The sequence below is a fragment of the Stomoxys calcitrans genome, chromosome 4, assembly GCF_963082655.1.
Source record: "Stomoxys calcitrans chromosome 4, idStoCalc2.1, whole genome shotgun sequence".
In the NCBI taxonomy this organism is placed as follows: domain Eukaryota; kingdom Metazoa; phylum Arthropoda; class Insecta; order Diptera; family Muscidae; genus Stomoxys; species Stomoxys calcitrans.
Window position 1 is genome coordinate 36,787,853 of NC_081555.1, and position 21,987 is coordinate 36,809,839.

The 21,987-nt window shown below is 41.3% G+C and overlaps 2 protein-coding genes across 2 annotated transcripts in view; both read left to right on the forward strand.

Moving 5' to 3' along the window:
* Nucleotides 1-3,524: 3,524 nt before the first annotated feature.
* On the forward strand, nt 3,525-4,483 carry LOC106085689 (antigen 5 like allergen Cul n 1). Its single transcript, XM_013250038.2, has 3 exons — nt 3,525-3,683; nt 3,746-4,131; nt 4,201-4,483. Exons 1-3 carry the CDS (start codon nt 3,564-3,566, stop codon nt 4,445-4,447), a joined length of 753 nt encoding a protein of 250 aa, XP_013105492.2. The 5' UTR covers nt 3,525-3,563; the 3' UTR covers nt 4,448-4,483.
* Nucleotides 4,484-13,509: 9,026 nt separating this feature from the next.
* The window catches only part of LOC106085692 (NIF3-like protein 1), a 48,075-nt gene continuing 39,597 nt past the window's right edge, over nt 13,510-21,987 (forward strand). The window contains exons 1-3 of the mRNA XM_059366931.1: nt 13,510-13,783; nt 13,856-13,987; nt 14,050-14,194. Of these exons, the coding sequence (XP_059222914.1) occupies nt 13,617-13,783; nt 13,856-13,987; nt 14,050-14,194 (444 nt within the window). The 5' untranslated portion in view covers nt 13,510-13,616. The remainder of the gene's footprint in view (nt 13,784-13,855; nt 13,988-14,049; nt 14,195-21,987) is intronic.

Below are 21,987 nucleotides of genomic sequence, written 5' to 3' on the forward strand. Positions count from 1 at the left end.
AAGACAAAATGACTGAGCAAATTTTCCCTAAATACAAAATTTCACTAAAATGTTTACTAAAGACTATAATTTCGATAAAAATTAACTAACAAATACCACGGCCTTAAGTCGGTTCATGTCTGGTTTTGTGTCCTCACCTAAGTGCCATAGGAAATGCTTCAATTGTAGTCCTATGTGTCCCGTTATGACGCCAATAGCTATACTGACCTCCTTCTTAGGTCAGGCGTTTGTCGCCCACGCCCTTAAATCGGATTGCGTCGACCCGAAAGGCTTCGGTTTAACCAAGTTTATCGACGACAGTTCTCTGGCCTTCACTGCCAAATCGTCTGCCGTTTCATTCCCCCCGTATTCCGATATGGCTCGGCACCCAAACGATGCGGATTGTGCCATCCTCGGAGAAGGCGTTAATCTCCTTCTTACACTGCATGATTGTTCGCGACCTTACCCTCCTGGTTGTTATTGCCTTATGGCTATTTTACTGGCCATAAAAATAAAAATGTACGGACACCCTGGACGTCCTCGCGTTAGTACCAGAGCTGACTTACAGTCCATATAAATACTGAGTTTCAAGTTTCCGTAACGCTTCTAATTTGTACAGAGACGTACAGCGAATATGAACATATGCCATTCAGAAACAAGCATCCGATACATTTTTGGAATGATTTTTTTACCTCTAATAGATCTGGCGAAATCAATAAATCCATACAGATATTGTGGTGCCTGCGTGTAGATCAGTTTATGCAGGAAAGTAAGCGATCTCAGGTACAACAAGTGCTGTAAGGAGACGCCATACAGGGATAAAGAGTATTTAGAGATGGAGTCGCGCCGTCTCAAGCCAAATACATAACGAGTAACGCAATTAAAAAAGGTGTTTAGCTTACGTCTACTTACCGAGTCGCAGTTAGAAAACAACTCACAGCCGTAGAGAATGCCAGGAACAAGATAAGTCTTTGCCAAGAGAGACCTAATCCGCAGCGGAGTAACCGACTGAGTGGCCCAGAGAGCACGCAATTTTGAATATCCCTGACCAACGACAGAGTCAATATGATTACTCCGTAAGGGTGCTGTTCTGTTCCGCCCAAGTTCTTTGCATGAGGAACGATTTCCAATCTAGAGTCGTAATGAATATACCGACATCACATGAACAGCGAGACAGCCTGTTTCTGATAACAACACACTAGGACTTTACAGGGTTGAGACACAGGCCATTGGCTTTCGTCCATGTGCTGACTCTTGACAGATCATGATTAAGCAGACGTATGTTTTCAGCAATCTCATCCCTGGGACTTCCGATATATATCTGTACATCGTCAGCGTACATATGTACCTCACAATAAGACAATTGACTCGCCAAGTCGTTACTCTACAATGAAAAGAGAAGACGACCCAGAATTGATCCCTGAGGAACACCTTTTAAAACAAGCAGAGGTGACGATACAGAAGACTTATAACTGACGGACTGAGTGCGGTGTGACCGGTACGACAAAATAAGACGAACGGAAGTAGAAGAAAAATTGTAAAGATGTCTCATCTTATCACATAACAAGGAATGATCCACAGTATCAAATGGTCAAGAAGAACAAGGAAATTTTTCTTGTCATTCTCCAAATTGACCCTGATCCTCTCAGTGACCTCTGCCAAGGCAGTTACGCAGCTGTGATCGAAACCCGGACTGTCTCACATATAACAAAGAGTTCTCGTTGACAAAAGACGATTTGCAAATACAGCAATTTCTCAAAGACCTTTGACAAGTAACAAAGAATCGCAATTGAAATTCTTAGGCAGTGGGATAACCTTGGCATGTTTCCACGCTAATGGAAAGTAACTCGTGGTCAAACTCCTATTGAAAACATAGGTTACATGAGGAATAATAAGGGGCAGCAAGGGTCTTACAAATCTAGGATCAATGCCATCAAATCCGACAGCGTTAGACTTTACAGCCGCGACACACTCAAGGACATCGGCGGGACCAATACGGCTGAAGCCAAAACCAGAGTCGTCATCGAGATGGGTGGAGATTTTGAAGCCATAGAAATTGAGATCAACTGGGATCTTTGGGATATTAACAAAGGCATCATTAAGCCCATTGATGTCCAAGTTTGTTGAACATCTATTAGTATCTTTCCCAATTCCTATGTCTCGAATAACCTTCCACGTTCTCTTGGAGTCTATTGCAGAAGTAAAGCGTCTGTAATAGTAGTCTTTCTTTGCTATACTAATCAACTTATTGACGTGGTCTCTTGCTTAGCGAAGGGCATCATGTAACTCAGTCGTCCTGAAACGTCTCCACCTGCGATGCGACATATTCCACTCGTGAATAGCCGAACGAATATCCCGTGAGAACCACGGTTTCGATCTGGAAGACACTTCTCTAGTATTGAGTGGAACCGTAAGATCCTGTAGGTCACGGATATTCCTCTGTAGAAAGTCAGTTTGTTCAACGATAGTTTCCATACGAAATATCAGATCCCAGTCGAGGAGCACAGCACTCGAAAGCAAAAAATAATGGTCGAGACTGGCAAAATCTCTATATGTATAAGGTTCCCTAGGCCTGGTGAGCTCAAATTCATAACATAAAAAGATCAAGTCATGATTCGAAAAACATTAGGCTGACAGTTGGTCGTATAGGAGGACTTTAGAAGTGTCACTAACAAAGTATAGATCGAGAAGCGTGTTGGAGGATGAGGAAAAATGCATAGGAATTGTTGAATTGACAGGCAAAAGCCCCACGGAAAACATTTCAAACGTCAAGCCTGTGTCCTGTAAAACGTTAGAGTTGAAGTCCCCAGCAACCACAATGTCTGAGTAAGCAAGAGAGAGAGGTTCAAGGACAGAGAAAAATCTCGCGTATCCGTACGGTTGTTTCTAATCCAGCCTGTGATAAAGGTCTATACGATCTTTGGCTAGGCAGGATTTTATCTGGACTTTCTCGAACTTCTTCTGGGGCGCTCCAACATATCAATGCCCCATATGTCAGTATAGGTCACAAGATGAATGTATGCCTCCACTCAATCCTTTTTACAAAACACTCTTCTAAAGAAGTCGAAGGCTCTGCCCTCTGTATTCTTTTCCATGATAGCTTCAAATCGAAAGCATGTGCACCTTTTCTGTTATTTCTAAGACCTTAATTAGAAATCGTTTATTCAACTTGATCTTTCCATCAAAGTTTCGGTCTTCCCTGGCGCATGAGTCATCTTTCTATCCAAATTTGTTTCATAGGGCTTTTCAATGAAATTGTCTACACTCATGAATGACAAATTACGTTGCTCGTAAACATGGCAATCTTTACAGCTCGCACTTACTCAAACAAAAGATCAGCCCCAACTTTGTAAACACAATAAAACATGTTTGGGGGGAAAAATAGCAAAACATTTGGTTAATATAACCCTGAACTTCATGGGATATCTAATCAGTTGGAACAGCTGTTTACACGTTTTGTAATATAAATTTGTCCAAAACAAAACCTGCAAGAAGGTCTAATCCCAACTATAAAAAGGGGCACGCTTTGACGAGACAGCATCAGTTTCCATCTCCACCAAAGACAAAGAGTAGCACACTTCAAAATGTATCCCATAGCAGTTTCAATGTGCTTCATGGCCATTTTGGGCATGGCAGTGGCCACCGATTATTGTTCCTCATCACTGTGTGGAGGCAGTACCCACATTGCGTGTGGCAATAATGGGGTAAATGCTTAATTTCTATTTTTTGGCATCATTTTTTGAAAAGTCGTTTTCTTTTTTTTTAGCAATTTGCTTCCTCATGTCCTTCAAATGCAGCTCTGGTCGACATCAACCCTTATAAATCCTACATTCTTGATTACCACAATGAAAAACGTAATTTGATAGCTGGAGGCACGGTGGCAAATCATGATGCTGCCTGTCGCATGGCCACCACACAATGGGATGATGAGTTAGCCAAACTGGCCGCCTTGAATGTTCGCCAATGCAAAATGGCCCATGACAAATGCCGCAACACCGATACCTTCCATTATGCTGGACAGAATTTGGCCTACAGAACTTATTCGGGTTCGCCAAAATATGAGGAATTGCTGAAAATCACCATGGACATGTGGTATGACGAAGTGTCGTTAAGTAACATGGGTTATATTAATTCCTATCCCTCAGCAGGAGTGTAAGTATAGCTTTGATGAGGAGAAGATAAGTAAGATCTTCATTTTTCCCCCTTCTCTTCTCGCTTTAGTGGCATTGGCCATTTCACTGTTATGGTTAATGAAAAGAATATACGTGTGGGCTGTGCTGCTGCCACCTACGGCACCTCCAAGCAAACCTTCTTGATAGCCTGCAACTATGCCAGAACCAATGTGGCCACTTTGCCCACCTACACCAGCTGCGGCACTCCCGGATCCTCTTGTGCAAGTGGTAAAAATTCCAAATATCCCAACTTATGCTCAGAATCCGAATCCTATGATCCCAATAACTTGTCCTAAGGATTATGGACTTTAACGTTTTTTTTAAGTTTAATTTCATGTTAATTTTGTTGTTAAATAATTTGTAATTTAGAAAAATAAAAAAAAAATCAAGAAAAATTATATATGTGAATTATTGGGTTGCCCAAAAAGTAATTGCGGATTTTTCATATAGTCGGCGTTGACAAATTTTTTCACAGCTTGTGACTCTGTAATTGCATTCTTTCTTCTGTCAGTTATCAGCTGTTACTTTTAGCTTGCTTTAGAAAAAAAGTGTAAAAAAAGTATATTTGTATATACATTTTATATTATTAAAAATGCATTTACTTTCTTTTAAAAAATCCGCAATTACTTTTTGGGCAACCCAATATTTTATCCTTAAGAACCTTCATCCATATCCTCAAAATTAGGATAACGTGAAATTAACGGCTAGTTGGGAATGTAAAAACCCCAAGGGAGCTCTCTGTGGTTTCAGAGAAATGTCTACTTTAAGCAAAAAGGGAAGTCATTAAAGCCATCAAAGGACCTTCGAGCGTTCAAGCACCATACATACACCATGTCAGCCGGTTGTACTCACCGGATTGACCCTATGAAATCATCATTGGCAAGGGCTCCGTGTACGTGTTCGTTCTTTTTTCGTCATGAGAGAGGCATGTCCCAAAGTGCCTCCTCCTCACGCTTCTAGTGCGAAGCCAGAACTGCCTTCATCATCGGTCGGTGTCGGATAGGTGTACATTTCCGATCTTGCTCTGGCCTTACGTCATTACGGGAGTACAGTCATACTGAATATGTTGCAAGGTGCTGTGCGCACATAGACAGCGGTGGGTCACAAACGTCGTCGTCGTCGCCTTCTGCATCCTCGTAGTCGGACTATGTGACCCCCCGACCTCTCCCGTGCGCCAATATACGCAACAGCAGCATCCCAGTCCCAATATTGGCAGGCCAGTGCCGGGAAGTGTATATTTTGGCAATTGAATGGCAACGGTCTCGATGAGATTGGGGATTTTATGAGTCGGAACAAGTAAATGTGTGCTAAGATTATATAACCTCCACTATGGGTTGCATTTGTCGAGTTCTTTTCCCGGTATCTCTTTATAGGCCAACAAAGGATAAAAGAAAAGTATTGCTATGCTATTGGTGCTATATCAAGTCATGGTCTGATTCAGGACATAATAGAAGTCATTGTGTAAAATTTCAGCCAATTCGAATAAGAATTGCGTCATTTAGGGGCTCAAGAAGTTGTTCAAAATTTCAGCCAAATCGGATAATAATTACGCCCTCTAGATGTCAAGAACCCATATCGGTTTATATGGCAGCTATATCAGGTTATGGATCGATTTAAACTATATTTAGCCCAGTTGTTGGAAACCATAGCAAAGTGCCTCATGCTAAATTTCAGCCAAATCGAATAAGAATTGCGCCCACTAGCGGCTCAAGAAGTCAAGACCCCAGACCAGTTTATATGACAGCTATATCAGGTTATAAACAGATTTCAACCATACATAGCACAGTTATTGGAAACCTTAACAAAACACTTCATGAAAATTGTCAGCCAAATCGGATAATAATTGCGCCCTCTAATGGCTCAAGAAGTCAAGATTCAAGGTCGGTTTATATGACAGCTCAGGTTATGAACCGATTTGAACCATACATAGCATAGTTGTTGGAAACCATAACAAAACACATCATGCAAAATTTCAGCCAAATCGGATAGAAATTGCGCCCTCTAGTGGGTCAAGAAATCAAGATCCAAGATCAGTTAATATGGCTGCTCGTGTTATGGATTTGAACCATACTTAGCACAGTGGTTGGAAGTCAAAGCAAAACACGTCATGCAAAATTTCAGCCAAATCGGATAATAATTGCGCCCTATAGAGGCTCAAGAAATCGGGACCCCCGATCAGTTTATATAACAGCTATATCAGTTTATAGACCGATTTCAACCATACTTAGCACAGTTATTGGAAAACTTAACGAAAAACATCATGAAAATTTTCAGATCAGCTAATATGACAGCTTTATCAGTTTATAAACCAATTTCGACCATACGTAGCACAGCTGTTGAAATCCTTAATGAAACACGTCATGAATATTTTTACCCAAATCGGATAAGAATTGCGCCCTCTAGCTGCTCAAGAAGTCAAGACCCCAGACAGCTGTATCAGTTTATAGACCGATTTCAAACATACTTAGCACAGTTGTTGGAAATCATAAAAAAACACCTCATGCAAAATTTTAGCCAAATCGGATAAGAAATGCTCCCTCTAGCGGCTCAAGAAATCAAGATCCAAGATCGGTTTATATGACAGAGATATCAAAACATAAACGGGCTAACTTTACTCCTTCGAAAGTTAGCGTGCTTTCGTCAAATAGACGGACGGCTAGATCGACTTAAAATGTCAGGACGATCAACAATATATATACTTTATAGGGTCTAAGACGAATATTTCGAAGAGTTACAAACAGAATGACGAAATTACTACACCCCCATCCTATGGTGGAGGGTATAAAAGCATATTGGTTGCAGCGATCCAGGAGACAAAGCTGACCAACACCTGCAGCTTGCACAGTTGTCACGTATACAATGTGCTACGTAACCATTGCTTGCGGTATAGACCAATCTCGCGTGCGCCTGGTGCTAGTGACCCCTACATGGAGTGGATAAGAATTGCGCCCTCTAGTGGCTCAAGAAGTCACGACCCCAGATCAGTTTACAAGACAGCTATATCAGTTTAGAAATCGATTTCAACCATACATAGCACAGTTGTCGTGGATACAATGTGCTACGTAAGGATCGCTCAAAGAATGGAGGTGGGGGATTGGACTGCGTGATACACCATTCCAGTATAGACCAATCTCGCCTGCACCTGCACCTGGCGCTAGTGAACCCTACATGGAATGCATGGGGATAGCAGTCAGGTCCGGTACTGCCTAGTGTGTACATACCGCCGGTTGGTAGCTGTGTCCCAATTAAAGCCAAGCATACAACCCCGATATAAGTGGGTTACTATCTGGCCATAATCGTCTGATTCTAGGGGACTTTAATGCGCATCACAATTCATGGCATTCTTCCTTAGGAGACGGCCAGCAGGGCAGAGCAGCGAATGAGGATGCCGCTACTAGGATTGCGAAGAGGTGTAGCATATCGCCAGACATTTCCATTGCATCCCCTGATCTCCTGAGTGGCATATCCTGGCAAGCCGTCATTTCTTTGAAATGAGACCACCTCCCCATAATTTTCACCATCGACCGACCACCCGACTTCATAACCTCTGAGCGCCGGACGTTTATCACTCAAAAAAAGGCCGACTGGGTCGGATTCAAAGAGTACACCAATCACCGCTTCAGTGAAATGACAACCCCCTCGAATGTGCTTGCTGCCGAGAAGAAATTTTGAGACATCATTAATGCAGCAGCCGCTCGCTTTATACCAGCCGGGCGAATACCCCAAGTGCGGACCAATTTCCCGGCGCAGCCAGTGGTACTCGCAGACGAGCGTGATGGGATTCGTTGTACTGATTCCACTAACCTCAGAATCTACGGTGGCCTCCTAGAAATAAGGAGGCCACCGTAGCACAGAGGTTAGCATGTCCGCCTATAACACTGAACGCCTGGGTTCGAATCTTGGCGAGACCTCCAGAAAAACATTTTCAGCGGTTGTTTTCCCCTCCTAATGCTGGCAACATTTGTGAGATACTATGCCATGTAAAACTTCTCTCCGAATTTTCTCTCCTTCTCGCCGTCCGGACTCGGCTATAAAAAGGAGACCCTTATCATTGAGCTTAAATCTGAATCGGACTGCACTCCTTGATATGTGAGAAGTTTGCACCTGTTCCTTAGTGGAATGTTCATGGGCAAAATTTGTAATTTGCAATCTAGAAATAAACAGGTTAGTCAACGAACATAAGCAGAATTTGTAGCTGGAACACTTGGAGTAATGTGAATTAGGTACCGGTTTAGGCAAGCTGTGGTCTACTGTTATGTCACTCTCGAACCCCGGTAAACGGAATGACAGGACCTCAGTCACTTTTGGCGAAGTAACTGTGACTAGGATGTTCAACGGTCAATTTATTGCGCATCCCGAGAGTGACAGCCTTAGGAGCAGAACCATTCGTCGTCTCCGTGGTTTCCAAGCCGATGGATAGCCATCACAATTTACCGTGGGCGAAGTTTAGAATGTCATCCGTGGCGCCAAATCATCCAAGGCATTGGGCCCCGAAGGAATCTCTACACTGATGCTGAAGAATCTGGATCTACCTGAAGTTAAGCACCTTACTACTGTCCTCAACCTGTCTTCGAACACTCTTATAGTTGCCGATATCTGGAAGTTGGGCAAAGTGAACCCGCTACTGAAGCCTGGAAAGGACCCGAATTTGGGGGAATCGTACAGACTGATCTTCCTTCTCTCACCAGTAGCCAAGATGGTGGAGGCACTACTCCTCCTGACCCTTGTAGGAGAATTTTCATTCGCCGTTGCCAATATTTCTTCTTGGCTTCCGAAATCAACCAAAAGCGAACGTTGTATTGTGCATCCATCTCTTATATGTATATAAAAATCAATTTGTTTGTATGTTTGTGTGTTCCTTATAAACTCAGAAACGGCTGAACCGATTTTCTTGAAATTTTCACAGATGGTGCATAATGACCCCGTGGTGAAAATACATTTTTTTGATATCTAAAGGGTGGTGCGGAACCTCCACCTTACCCTAATTTTCAGAAACGCCAGATCTCGGAGATGGGTGGTGCGATTGTGTACTCTCATATAGTACCCTAAAAATAAAAATTTGATATCCAAATTTCGGATGGGGTACCAAGGGGCGCTGCCCCACCCTAAAACCTACCAAACATATATTATGACCAATCACGACAATATGGGACTCAAATGAAAGGTATTTAGGATAAGAAAACGTATCTTATATCCAATTGTCGGACCAAGTGCTAGGCGGACCACCCCAACCCCCAAAACACTCCTAAGTCGGACATATTTACCGACCATGGCAATATGGGACTCAAATGAAAGGTATTTGCGAGTAGAGTACGAGTCTGATATCCAAATGTGGGACCACGTTTCTGGGGGTCCACGACTTTCCCAAAACACCCCCCAAACAGGACTTATTTACTGACCATGGGAATATGGGGCTTAAATAAAAGGCATTTGAATGTAAAACACGAATCTGATATCCAAATATGGGACCAAGTGTTTGGGGGGCCGCCTCTCACCAAAAACATCCCCCAAAGGGTACAAATTTACGACCATTGCAATATGGGGCTCAAATGAAAGGTCTGATATCAATATTCGGGAAAAGTGTCTATGGGGCCACCCCACCCCCACAACACCAACCAAATAGTAAGTACTTTCTGACTATTGCAATATGAGGCTCAAATAAGAAGGCTTTTAAAGTGGAACACGAATCCGATATATATTTTCAAGGCCAACTCACTGAGTGGCCTCCCATCCCCCCAAGTCGGTCATGTTTGCCGACTATGGAAATATGGGGCTCAAATTAAAGGTATGTGGGAGTAGACCATGTATATGATATCAACATTAGGGGCCAACTGTCTAGCGGACGTCCCTCCACCATAACAACCTCCAAATAGGACGTATTTGCTCACCAAGACAATTTGGGTTTTTAGGGCCAATACCCCAAACCGGACATATTTGCAATAAGGAGTTTAAATGAGATTAGAAAACGAATTTGATATCCAATTTTGAGGGCAATGACTATATGGGGTTCAAATAAATGATATATAGATATATGAGAATAGAGCACGTGGGGGGACCACCCCAATCCCCAAAACACCCCTAAATCTGGCATATTTACCGACCATGTCAATGTGGAGCTTAAATGAAAGGTATTAGGAGGTAGAGCAAGAATTGATACCCATTTTCGGGAACAATTTTCTGGAGGTCTACCCCTTTCCCAATATACCCCACAAACATCAATTTTTTAGTGACCAGCGCAATATGGGGCTCAAATAAAGGTATTTGGGAGAAGGATACGAATTTAATATCCAAATGTAGGACCATATATTTAGAGCATCACCCCTTTCCCAAAACATTCCCAAAGGGGAAAAACTGTTCGTATTGTATTTGAGATAAGAAAACAAATTTGATAACCTATTTTGGGGCCATGTTTTGGGGACGCCTCATCCTGTAAGCCAATGGCAACATGGGGTTTAAATAAATGGTATTTTAGAGAAGAGCACGATGCTGATATTTTTTCAGGGCCAAGTATCTCTCCACCGAAAACCACCTCTCCACCGAAAACACCACTAAATCAGACATCATGAGATTATAGGGCTGAAATGATGTATTTTAAGAATGGAGTACACATTATATCCAAACTTAAATTCGTAGACCAATAAAGACCATATGGGAATTAGATAAAGGCACTTTTATTGTTAAGCTGTTAGTCAAGTTAGCATATTTCATTAAAAGATCTTTATTGTCGAAAATAAATATTCCAAGGAAACTTTTGTTCCATATAAAGTAAAAGAAGACGCTTCGGAGCGGGACCGGGTCTAGTCTTATATAAGCTTGAGCTTCATTTAAAAAGGTAAGTTGATGGTCATGTAGGACAGATTGATATTCTGCGTTAAGCTTGTCCAACTCGTGGCCCAGCACTTTCATTTTTGCATCCATTTTACGAATATATGCTACGCTGATGACGCTAAATGGTAAAATTCTATTTAGTTTTATAATCTTTCTTATATTTCCAAGTTTTTACTCTGTATTTCTAAAACAAATAATTCCAGATTACCTTTAGATCCTTGTTAAACTCGCGATACAACGTGGTTGGATATCTGGGTATTTTGATTTTCGGTAGTTCCCCGAGGTTTTAAACTGTAAATCCTAAATAATCGATTTTTGGCATATCTAATCGATTTTGTTATCGTAAAGACTTGAAGGAAAAAAAACAGAGTCCGCATTTATTCGATTATTTTGCATCATTCAAATACTTGATTCTGTTGAGTGTCAAGACCCAGGAACTCTGCGACTGAGATGGGGTGCGTCCACATGGATCTAGGTCTGAGTCGAGTAGGTCTGGCTGGGCAGTTATACAGGTGATGTGTATCGTGCGGTCCCTGGTTACAAATCTTGCACGCCGGCATCAATCCTTGCTCTGTAGGAGTTGAGGTGGCTGCGTCTGTCGGAACGTAATTGAGCCAGAACTACTCTGGTTTGTCGGGGCAGGTCACTTTCTTCAGGTGCAATGGGGGGCGGGCGTTCTCCAAGGACTACATACACCCGGTATCTATTTACCGCATCTGCTACCGTGTCTTCATGAATGTTTTTTAGACCCGATTGATATGCCGCTTGATCTAGAGGTTCTCTCTTGTAGCGCTGAACCTCACTCTCTAGATCATGTGGAGATCTACCTTAAGGCTTCTGGGCGGTGGATATCTATCCACAAGATGATGGTTTGGATGGTTTCTGCGATAACAGCCCAAAAGGTATTGCTTGGACAGCATGTAGAAATGTCTTCGCACTGCTAGGATCTTTGTCTCCTGATAGAGGTGGTCCACATGAGAACTGAGGAGACAGCCCGTCACAGTTCGGAGGGCGGCATTCTGACAGATCTGAATATTATTCCACTGCGTGTCACAAAGTTGACGAGACCACACTTGCGCTGCATAACTTACCACAGACCGGCCAATTGCTTTGTATGTGGTCAACAAGGTTTCTTTGTCTGCAGCCCAAGTGCTGCCAGCAAGTGACTTGAGGACCTTGTTTCTACTTTTGACTTTATCACAAATTGCTTTGGCATGTGAGGAGAATGTGTAAGAGCTGTCAAATGTGACGCCAAGTATTTTGGGACACTTGATGGTCGGAATGATTTCTCCATCGACCATCACAGTCAGCTCAGTATTCGCCTCAGGCGTATTTGTGGTGAACAATGTGGCTGAAGATTTGGTGAGAGATATCTTCAGATTTCTTGCAGCGAAATATGAGGCAATTTCCTTGAGGTAGACGTTCAACCTATCGCAGATGTCATCAACGGGTGGGGGGCCTGATACCATGATCGTACAATCGTCAGCATATGATACGATCTTTATGCCGTCTGGAGGGGGTGGAATGGAGAATAGGTATACGTTAAACAATGCCGAAGATATCCCCACCTTGTTTCACTCTACGGTGATTCGACTTCTTATCCCTAAATTCCACAAATGACTGGCGACCACACAGATAATTCGCTATCCAGCGTTTCAGGCCTGGCTGGAGGGACGTGTTGGCGATGTTCTCAAATAGTTTGGAATGGCTGATCGTGTCGAATGCTTTCGATAGGTCCAGTGCCACGAGAACCGTCCTATCACATGACCCGGGCTGGCATGCAAAGTTGTTGTTGTGCTATGCAGTCTTCGGAATCCATGTTGATGCTCGACGAATGGAAATTCTCCTGCGAGGCTCGGGAGGCGTCTTTGCTACTGGTGAGAGATGGGAGATCGGTCTGTACGACTCCCCCAAACTCGGGTCCTTTTCATGGACTGACTGGGGGAGTCGTACAGACCGATCTCCCATCTCTCACCAGTAGCAAAGGCGCTTGAGGCAATACTCCTCCCGAGCCTCGTAGGAGAATTTCCATTCGCCGAGCATCAACATGGATTCCGAATAATGCATAGCACAACAACAACTTTGCATGCCATCACCGCACACATTTGCCGGGGCTTCAATCAGCCCAGGTCATGTGATAGGACGGTCCTCGTGGCACTGGACCTATCGAAGGCATTCGACACGGTCAGCCATTTGCAGCGGGATCACTCTGCCTATTTTCCAGAAAGCATACGGTGGAAATTATTGCTTATCATCATTAGGATTTACAAAATGGCATTTTTATATGCTTTGACAGTAAGACAGCAAAGATCTGTTAGTTATTTTAATGCCGCCAAGTTAGACTAGTTGGCATCGCGAAAATACCCAATAATCGATGTACCTTGAAGTTTGCTTATTGCAAGTCTGTTATCGATAACTTTTCTCAACGACTAGTTTATACAATTCGTCTAACAGTGGGAGCAGCTGTTATAACACTTTTTTGACAGACGCAAGCGTATATTGTAAGCAAAGTAAGTCCATACTCCCCATGCCGATAATATTCATCATCTGTTATTTGTTTATTTGTAATTCAATTTTAGAATTTCGGGATAGACCCTCTTAGTCACATTTTTAATTCATGTGATTACCAGCGTACCTATGCTAAAGTCTGTTGGAAAAAATCAAAACTTTCTACGCTTTTACTCAAATATGGCACAAGGATTAGCCCTTAAAGACATCATCTCCAGGTTGGAGTCATTTGCTCCACTCTCCTATGCCGAAAAATGGGATAATGTGGGACTATTACTAGAGCCATACAATCAAGCGTAAGTGGAAAAGTTTAAAATAAAATTCCTTTCCTAAATTGTATTCCTATTGCGCAATCTTTTTTGTTTTAGTTCTGTCGAAAAAATCCTGTTGACCAATGATTTGACAGAACGTGTCATGAAGGAAGCTGTCGAGAAGAAGGTTAATATGATTGTATCATATCACCCACCAATTTTTGCTCCTATGAAAAGAATAACGCAAAGGTAGAGTTGAGCTTATTAAGAAATTTCCCATTATTGTCTAATTGACATGTGTTTTGTTTTAGCAATTGGAAGCAACGTATTGTGTCCATGTGCTTGGGTCAAGGTATTGCTCTCTATTCGCCCCACACTGCTTGGGATTCAACACTTGGCGGTGTAAATGATTGGTTAGCAAGTGCTTTGCCCGTTAAAGATATTCAACCCATACAGGTAATAAATAGAAACCTAAAAATAAAAACGATAATTGGCGTTTAGGGTAGGTAAAAAATCTTGTAGCTACTTCCCTCTGTTCCACTAAATAGGGGAATGCTAAAAACTTAAGAACCATAAGGTCATAAAAACTTAAAAATGTTCAAATGGTTTGATATATGCTTACACCGTTTAATGATTTCTTCTTTATATTATGAAGCTAAAGACCCAATGGGTTTTGTTTTTATATAAAAAAGCAACAGATTAAGCAAGGTTTTCTTTGCTTAATGAATTGTTAGACTCGGTATATCGGGATATCCCTTCAGCGAGGCAGATTAGATCAATTGTCAGATGACGTAGCTATAGCGTATAGGAGAATGTTTCCCGGCAATCTTCACGACATACTTCAGAGAGTTCTGACGCTGAATTGGACGGCACGGGATTGCTAGGAGCGCAACACAGGTAACAACTTTCAGCTCTGATTTGTGTTGTGTTCATCGTCATCAAGAAAAGCTACGCTGAGAGCTACGGCGCGTCTAAAGGTTTCAGTTTTCCCGGCACGGGATAGCTGTTAGCATCACACAGGCTGGAACATTGAGGTTCGATCTGTGTGTCATGCATTGCTGTCCCGAGAAGCTTAGGTGCGAACTACAGGGCGCGTCCACAGTTGGCGGATGGTGGATTGCTCTATACGGAGTAGCTGCAACGGCAGTCGCGGACAATCAGCGGTATCCAGCGGAGAGTCTCAGTGAAAGGTCGGGCGGCACCGACTCTTGCACAAATACTGAAAGCCTATGATGCTCGATATGACAAGGCGGATTATTGGGCCTTTAAATAACCAATGGTCACTCTGTTCCCGCGGCGATACGTCCTTAGAACCCGAACGAGCTTGCTCACCTATAGGAGCTTGACGAGGATCGCCACCTCCACATGAAAATGTGGTTACAACAACAACAATTGATATATACTGATGCTGAAGAACCTGGACCTTCCTGGAGTTGAGTAACTTACAACTGTCCACAAACTGTCTTTGAACACTCTTATAGACTTCGGGAACGTCTGGAAGATGGGCAGAGTGATCCCGCTACTGAAGCCAGAAAAGTTGGAGAATTTCCATTTGCCGGGCATCAGCATCAATTTCGAAGACTGGACAGCACTACAACTTCTTTAAATGTCACCACCGCACACATTTGCTGTGGCTTCAATCAGCCCAGCCCATATGATAGGACAGTCCTCGTTGCACTGGATCTATCGAAGACATTCGACACGGTCAGCCATGCCAAACTATTTTAGGACATCGCCAATTTTGTTCCTCCAGCCAGTCATAAGAAATCAAAACAGGACAGGTTTCGAAGTCACGCGAGTAACAACCTCAGTTGCTAAGTGCTTCGTTCAGAGGCATTTTATCCATTGTGTTCGTCCTAAAATTAGGTAGAAAAGAAACGCAGATAGAGATACACACCAATACAGCAGAAAAGAAAAAAAGGAAACCAACGTATAAGACAAAAAATGGGAAAACTAGAGAACCAGGTGGACCGGGACGAAACTCTCACTGGCGAGAGTATGGTGCGGTCAGCCAATGCAGCCCTCTCCATAATGGCAAAATAATTGTCTGGAGGGTATATAGAGTCTATATACCCATTATACAGGCTCAGAATGTGTTTATCCATTATTCTGTGCTTTTTCTTACTATTGCGGGGCAGTGACACAAAGGTGCTCAACCGTGCTCCAACTGTACTCGACTATGTCATCGCACACGCTACAGAAGTCCGTCCCTCCTGAGCCTAAGGGCCTCCCCAATGTTGTTGTTGTTGTTGTAGCCCCATTTGCATGTGAAGGTGGCGATTCTCGTTAAGCTATTATAGGCGACCAAGCTCGTTCAGGTCTATACGACCGATAGTGGTGCCAATAACTCGCCTTGCCATATCGAGCATCACAAGCACTCAGTAATTATGCTAGAGCCGGGGCCGTCCGGCCTCTCACTGAGATTTTCCACTCAATACCGCTGATTGTCCGCGACTGCCGTTGCAGCTACTCGGTATGGAGCATTCCTCTACCGCAAACTGTGGACGCGCCCGGTAGCTCGCAGCAAAGCTTCTCGTTACAGCGATGAACACCATTTCATAGAAATTTTGTCTTTAGAGAAAATTTCATACAAATTTTGTCTTCAGAGAAAATTTCATACAAATTTTGTCTTTAGAGAAAATTTCATAGAAATTTTGTCTCTTTAGAGAAAATTTCATAGAAATTTTGTCTCTTTAGAGAAAATTTCATAGAAATTTTGTCTCTTTAGAGAAAATTTCATAGAAATTTTGTCTCTTTAGAGAAAATTTCGTAGAAATTTTATATCTTTAGAAAAAATTTCATAGAAATTTTGTTTCTTTGGAGAAAATTTCATAGGAATTCTGTCTCTTTCATAAAATTTTATCTCTTAAGAGAAAATTTCATAGAGATTTTGTTCCTTTAGAGAAAATTTCATAGCAATTTTTTCTCTTTAGAAAAAATTTCACAAAATTTTATCTCTTAAGAGAAAATTTTATAGAAATTTTATCTCTTAAGATAAAATTTCTTTGAAATTTTATCTCTTTAGAGCAAATTTCATAGAGATTTTGTCTTTGAAGAAAATTTTATAGTCTTAAGAGAAAATTTCCTAGAAATTTTGTCTTTAGAGAAAATTTCATAGAAATTTTGTCTTTAGAGAAAATTTCATAAAAATTTTGTCTCTTAAGAGGAAATTTCATAGAAATTTTGTCTTTAGAGAAAATTTCATAGCAATTTTGTCTTTAGAGAAAATTTCATAGAAATTTTGTCTTTAGAGAAAATTTCATAGAAATTTTGTCTTTAGAGAAAATTTCATAGAAATTTTGTCTTTAGAGAAAATTTCATAGAAATTTTGTCTTTAGAGAAAATTTCATAGAAATTTTGTCTTTAGAGAAAATTTCATAGAAATTTTGTCTTTAGAGAAAATTTCATAGAAATTTTGTCTTTAGAGAAAATTTCATAGAAATTTTGTCTTTTTCGAGAAAATTTTAAAGAAATGTTGTATCTTTAGAGAAAATTTCATAGAAATTTTTTCTTCTGGGGGAAAATTTCATAGAAATTTTGTCTTCTGTGGGAAAATTTCATAGAAATTTTGTCTTCTGAGGGAGAATTTCATAAAAATTTTGTCTGTAGAGAAAATTTCATGGAAATTTTATTTCTTTTTATTGATATGATTGTTTTTGAAGAGAAAATCGGATTCCAAACAAAATTAGCTTTCAATTGTTTCCTGAGGAAGTCAAAAACAAAGAACATTTTCAATGACTTGACAAAATACCTATTTGCGTTATGTTCGATAAAATGTAATAAATGTTTATTATTAAAGCTATCACGAAAAATAGTCATCCAGCTATAAAAACCCTCATTTTAATAACCTATGGTATCACAAGAAAGCTTTAAAATTCCTTTCAGTTATGGCCGATAATTTTGAGTTCAATGGTGATGTTGCCAGTTTTCGTATGTAAGATGTTATTGGGTTGCCCAAAAAGTAATTGCGGATTTTTCATATAGTCGGCGTTGACAAATTTTTTCACAGCTTGTGACTCTGTAATTGCATTCTTTCTTCTGTCAGTTATCAGCTGTTACTTTTAGCTTGCTTTAGAAAAAAAAAGTTTAAAAAAGTATATTTGATTAAAGTTCATTCTAAGTTTTATTAAAAATGCATTTACTTTCTTTTAAAAAATCCGCAATTACTTTTTGGGCAACCCAATATGTATGAACTCAATGAATAAGTTCAATTCAAAATCTTAAATGCTCTATCGGTATTACGGGAAATCGTTCATAACTCATGTTCGAATTTGCCAATCGTACCTTATTTCGAAAAAGTTCGACATTGTTCATGGAGAGATTCAGTGTCAAAAGTCGACTTTTCAAACTAATAGAATAAACATATTCCAAGGCCTGATTATGTCTCAAGCTCTCAGAAACGCAATTGGGTCTCTTTTAATCAACGTATTGCTCTCATACATTGGTACATCGATGACTATGAATATCTTACAATGTTATTCTGTACTTCAGACAGTTAAAATTCAATAATATCCAACATGAATTATCTCTCTTGATATTAAATGGCAGTAGCGGTTATTGTCTACTTCCAGCTTAAATAAAATTCTTTGCTCCCCCTTTTAATCAAGTAGCATTTCTTTATGCTTGCCACTATTTGCCATATTTAATTCCATAATAAAGTTTGGATTCATTTAAAAGATTGACGATCTTAAAATTCTTGATAAGAAATTCAAGTTCATGTACGGCTTTTGATCTTCCAGGTGAGTAAATATTCTTTAGTTGCTATTGGATATCTTTTATTGCATTACTTTTAGGTCATCATAAAGACTAGCATCTCCTGATGTGTTAAGTATTATTTGTTGTCTTTAAAATAATTCTTATTTGCTATAGAGTTAGCAAAAATGACAAGAAGCTTATTCATTAAACTTGAAGTTAAGCCAAATCTTCTTTCTGTAATATAATTTATTTATCAGGTGTAAAGTGTACTTCCAAAAGATTTGATTATCGATGTCATTCAACACTCGAAGACAACGGTATAGCCCTATAAATGGCAAACAAGCCAAATACAATAGTTTGATGCCACTGATACCATGCAACCCACATTCCGAGAATTGTGAAGGGAAACAAAAAAGTGGGTTAACCTATTATCTTCAATTTACACTTGTGTCCTTTGGACACAATCCTATAGATTGGGTTTTATTAGCAGTCTGCTACCAGATTCATCTATGCATTATAGTCTATTGTAACATCACAGAAATAGGGGAAATGAAAAGCCTTATAGTTCCTATCATTGAACCAGCAAGGTCACTTTAAAAAGCTCTACAACTCAAAGGGCTCAAAGAAAGAAGACGGGCTATATCCTTATAAAGCCCCTACTCTAGAGGGAGCAAATCTCAATCGGTCCAAAACAGTTTGTAGCCCCCAAATAAACCAATTTCCTGATTATACTTCTTGAGCCCCTAGAGGGCCCAATTCTAATCCACTTTGGGTTAAATTTGGCACAATTTCTCCTTACGCCTCCAACTTTCGTATAATCCGACCTCCCAATTTTACTCCCTAAGCGTCCAGAGGGTGCAATTATTATTTGATTTAACCGAAATTTTGCACAGTCATTACTCCTATAACCTCCAACATCCATGGCAAGTATGTTCCGAAATCGTGTCTATTGCTCCTGTATAAACAGATCATCCGATTTTATTTCTTAAGCATATACCGGAAGCAATACCTAACCAAATTAAAAGAAAAAAAAAAGAAACTTTGAAAAAGACGTTAAGTTCGGCCGTGCCGAACTTTGGATACCCACCACCTCGGGTGTATATGTAAACCTCCTTTAGTCATAATCCGGTGAAAAGTGCATAATTTATGCCCCCATAGCAGCTTTATCGAAATATGGTCCAATTTGGTCCAAATTCCACACGGATACTGAGAGTACAAGTCATTGTTCAATTTTGTAGAACAAATTATTGGTCTCTTTGGTAGCCATATCCAAATATAGACCGATCTGAACCATATACGACACGGATGTCGAAAATCCTTACATTAGTCGGATTATAAATGTGCTTTTTATGGGGTCAAGACTTTAAATCTAGAGATCGGTCTATATGGCAGCTATATCCAAATCTGAACCGATCTGGACCAAATTGAAGAGGGCTGTCGAAGGGCCTAACTCAACTTCCTGTCCCAAATTTCGGCAAAATCGGAAAATAAATGCGCCTTTTATGGGTCTATAACCTTAAATCGAGAGATCGGTATAGCTGCCATAGGGCAGCTATATCCAAATCTGGACCAATCTGGGCCAAATTGCAGAAAGTTGTTGAAGAGCCTAACGCAAATCACTGTCCCAAATTTCGGCAAAATCGGAAAATAAATGCGCCTTTTATGGGTCTATAACCTTAAATCGAGAGATCGGTATAGCTGCCATAGGGCAGCTATATCCAAATCTGGACCAATCTGGGCCAAATTGCAGAAAGTTGTTGAAGAGCCTAACGCAAATCACTGTCCCAAATTTCGGCAAAATCGGAAAATAAACGCGCCTTTTATGGGTCTAATACCTTAAATCGAGAGATCGGGCTATATGGCAGCTATATCCAAATCTGAACCGATCTGTGCCATATTGCAGAAAGATGTCGAGGGGCCTAACTCAACCCCCTGTTCCAAATTTCCGCGAAATCGGGCAACAAATGCGCCTTTTATGGATCCAAAACCTTAAATCAAGAGATCGGTCTATATGGCAGCTATATCCAAATCTGAACCGATCTGGGCCAAATTGCAGAAAGTTGTTGAAGAGCCTGAACCAAATCAGGAGATCAGGGGATGCAATGGAAATATCTGGCGAACTTCTACACCTCCTCGTAATCCTAGTTGGGGGCATCCTCATTTACCATGCAAAATATGGAGTCTTCAATCTGCTCTGCCGAAGCCATACCGCGCTGGTAGTTACCTAGGAGAGAATGCCATGAAATGTAAAGTCCCCTAGAACTAGAAGATTATGGCCAGATAGTAACCCACTTATGTCGAGTTTGTAAGCTTGGTCATTAATTGGGACACAGCTACCAACCGGCGGTATGTACAACTTCTGTGTGTGTGTGGCCTGCACTGGCAGTCAGAAGGAGTCCCACTTTAGGTTCTCATTTCTTTGAGAAACTGTCTGATTTAGCGGAGTCGTTGGTCTTTTCAAAGCGATCTGGATGGTTCAACGGTAGGTACTAGAAGGCATCTTCCTTCTTCTGTTTCTGTGGTATCATAATGGATGAAAACGTCTATGTGAGTCTAATGACAGACTGTCACTTAAACCTAACGTAAACTATATACATGTTGTAGAGCTCTATCTCGGTAGTACTGGATTTGACTGCCATCTCCATGCTCTCCATGTTGGGGTTGCTAGCGCCAGTATCAGGCGAAATGGGTCTATACTGCACGGAAATGGGTCTATACCACCTCCAATCCTCAAGCGATCCTTACTGACTGCCACTTAAACCTAACTTAAACGATATACACATTGTATATCTTTATCTCGGTAGTACCGGATTTGACTGCCATCCCCATGCTCTCCATGTTGGGGTTGCTAGCACCAGGCTCAGGCTAAATGGGTTTATACTGCACGGAATGGTATATCACGAAGGCCAATCCCACACCTCCACTCCTTAAGCGATCCTTACGTAGCACATTGTATCCGTATCCTGGATCGCTGCAACCAATATCTTTTTCTGACTCAAAAAATTCCCAATCTTGTCGATTTTGTCACGGAGACCCTTACAATTCAATTGCAAAAATGATACACTTCCAGGCACAGGCCTGACAATATTAGGGCTGGGATGCTGCTTTTGCGTATATTCCCGCACGGAAGAGGTCGAGGGGTCACATAGTCCGATGACCACGATGCTTGTGACCCACTTCTGCACAGCACCTTGCAAAATATTCGGTATGACTATACTCCCGTAGTGATGTAAGGCCAGAGCAAGCTCGGAAATATAACCACTCCATGCACCGGTTACACCTCACCGGGACCAACCGATGATGGAGACGGTTCTGGCAAACCAAACAGAACCAGGATCCGGACACGGACCAGAAGCGTGCGGAGAAGGTACTCCGGGATGTGCCTCTACCATGACGCAAAAAGGACGAACACGTACACTGAGGCGGCAGCCCTTGCCGATGACGGATTCCATCGAGGTAACCCGGTGCGTACAACCGGCTGCCATGGGATTGGTCTGTGTATTATAGTGCGTCTCCCGGATTTTTCTACTCTTTTTCGTTTGAAATATAGGGGT

Excerpts from the sequence above, each read along its gene's own strand:
- LOC106085689 (XM_013250038.2), top strand. The coding sequence starts at position 3,564 with ATGTATCCCATAGCAGTTTCAATGTGCTTCATGGCCATTTTGGGCATG. Across the intron at positions 3,684-3,745 it reads TTGCGTGTGGCAATAATGGG|CAATTTGCTTCCTCATGTCC; the intron begins GTAAATGCTTAA and ends CTTTTTTTTTAG. Across the intron at positions 4,132-4,200 it reads TCCTATCCCTCAGCAGGAGT|TGGCATTGGCCATTTCACTG; the intron begins GTAAGTATAGCT and ends TTCTCGCTTTAG.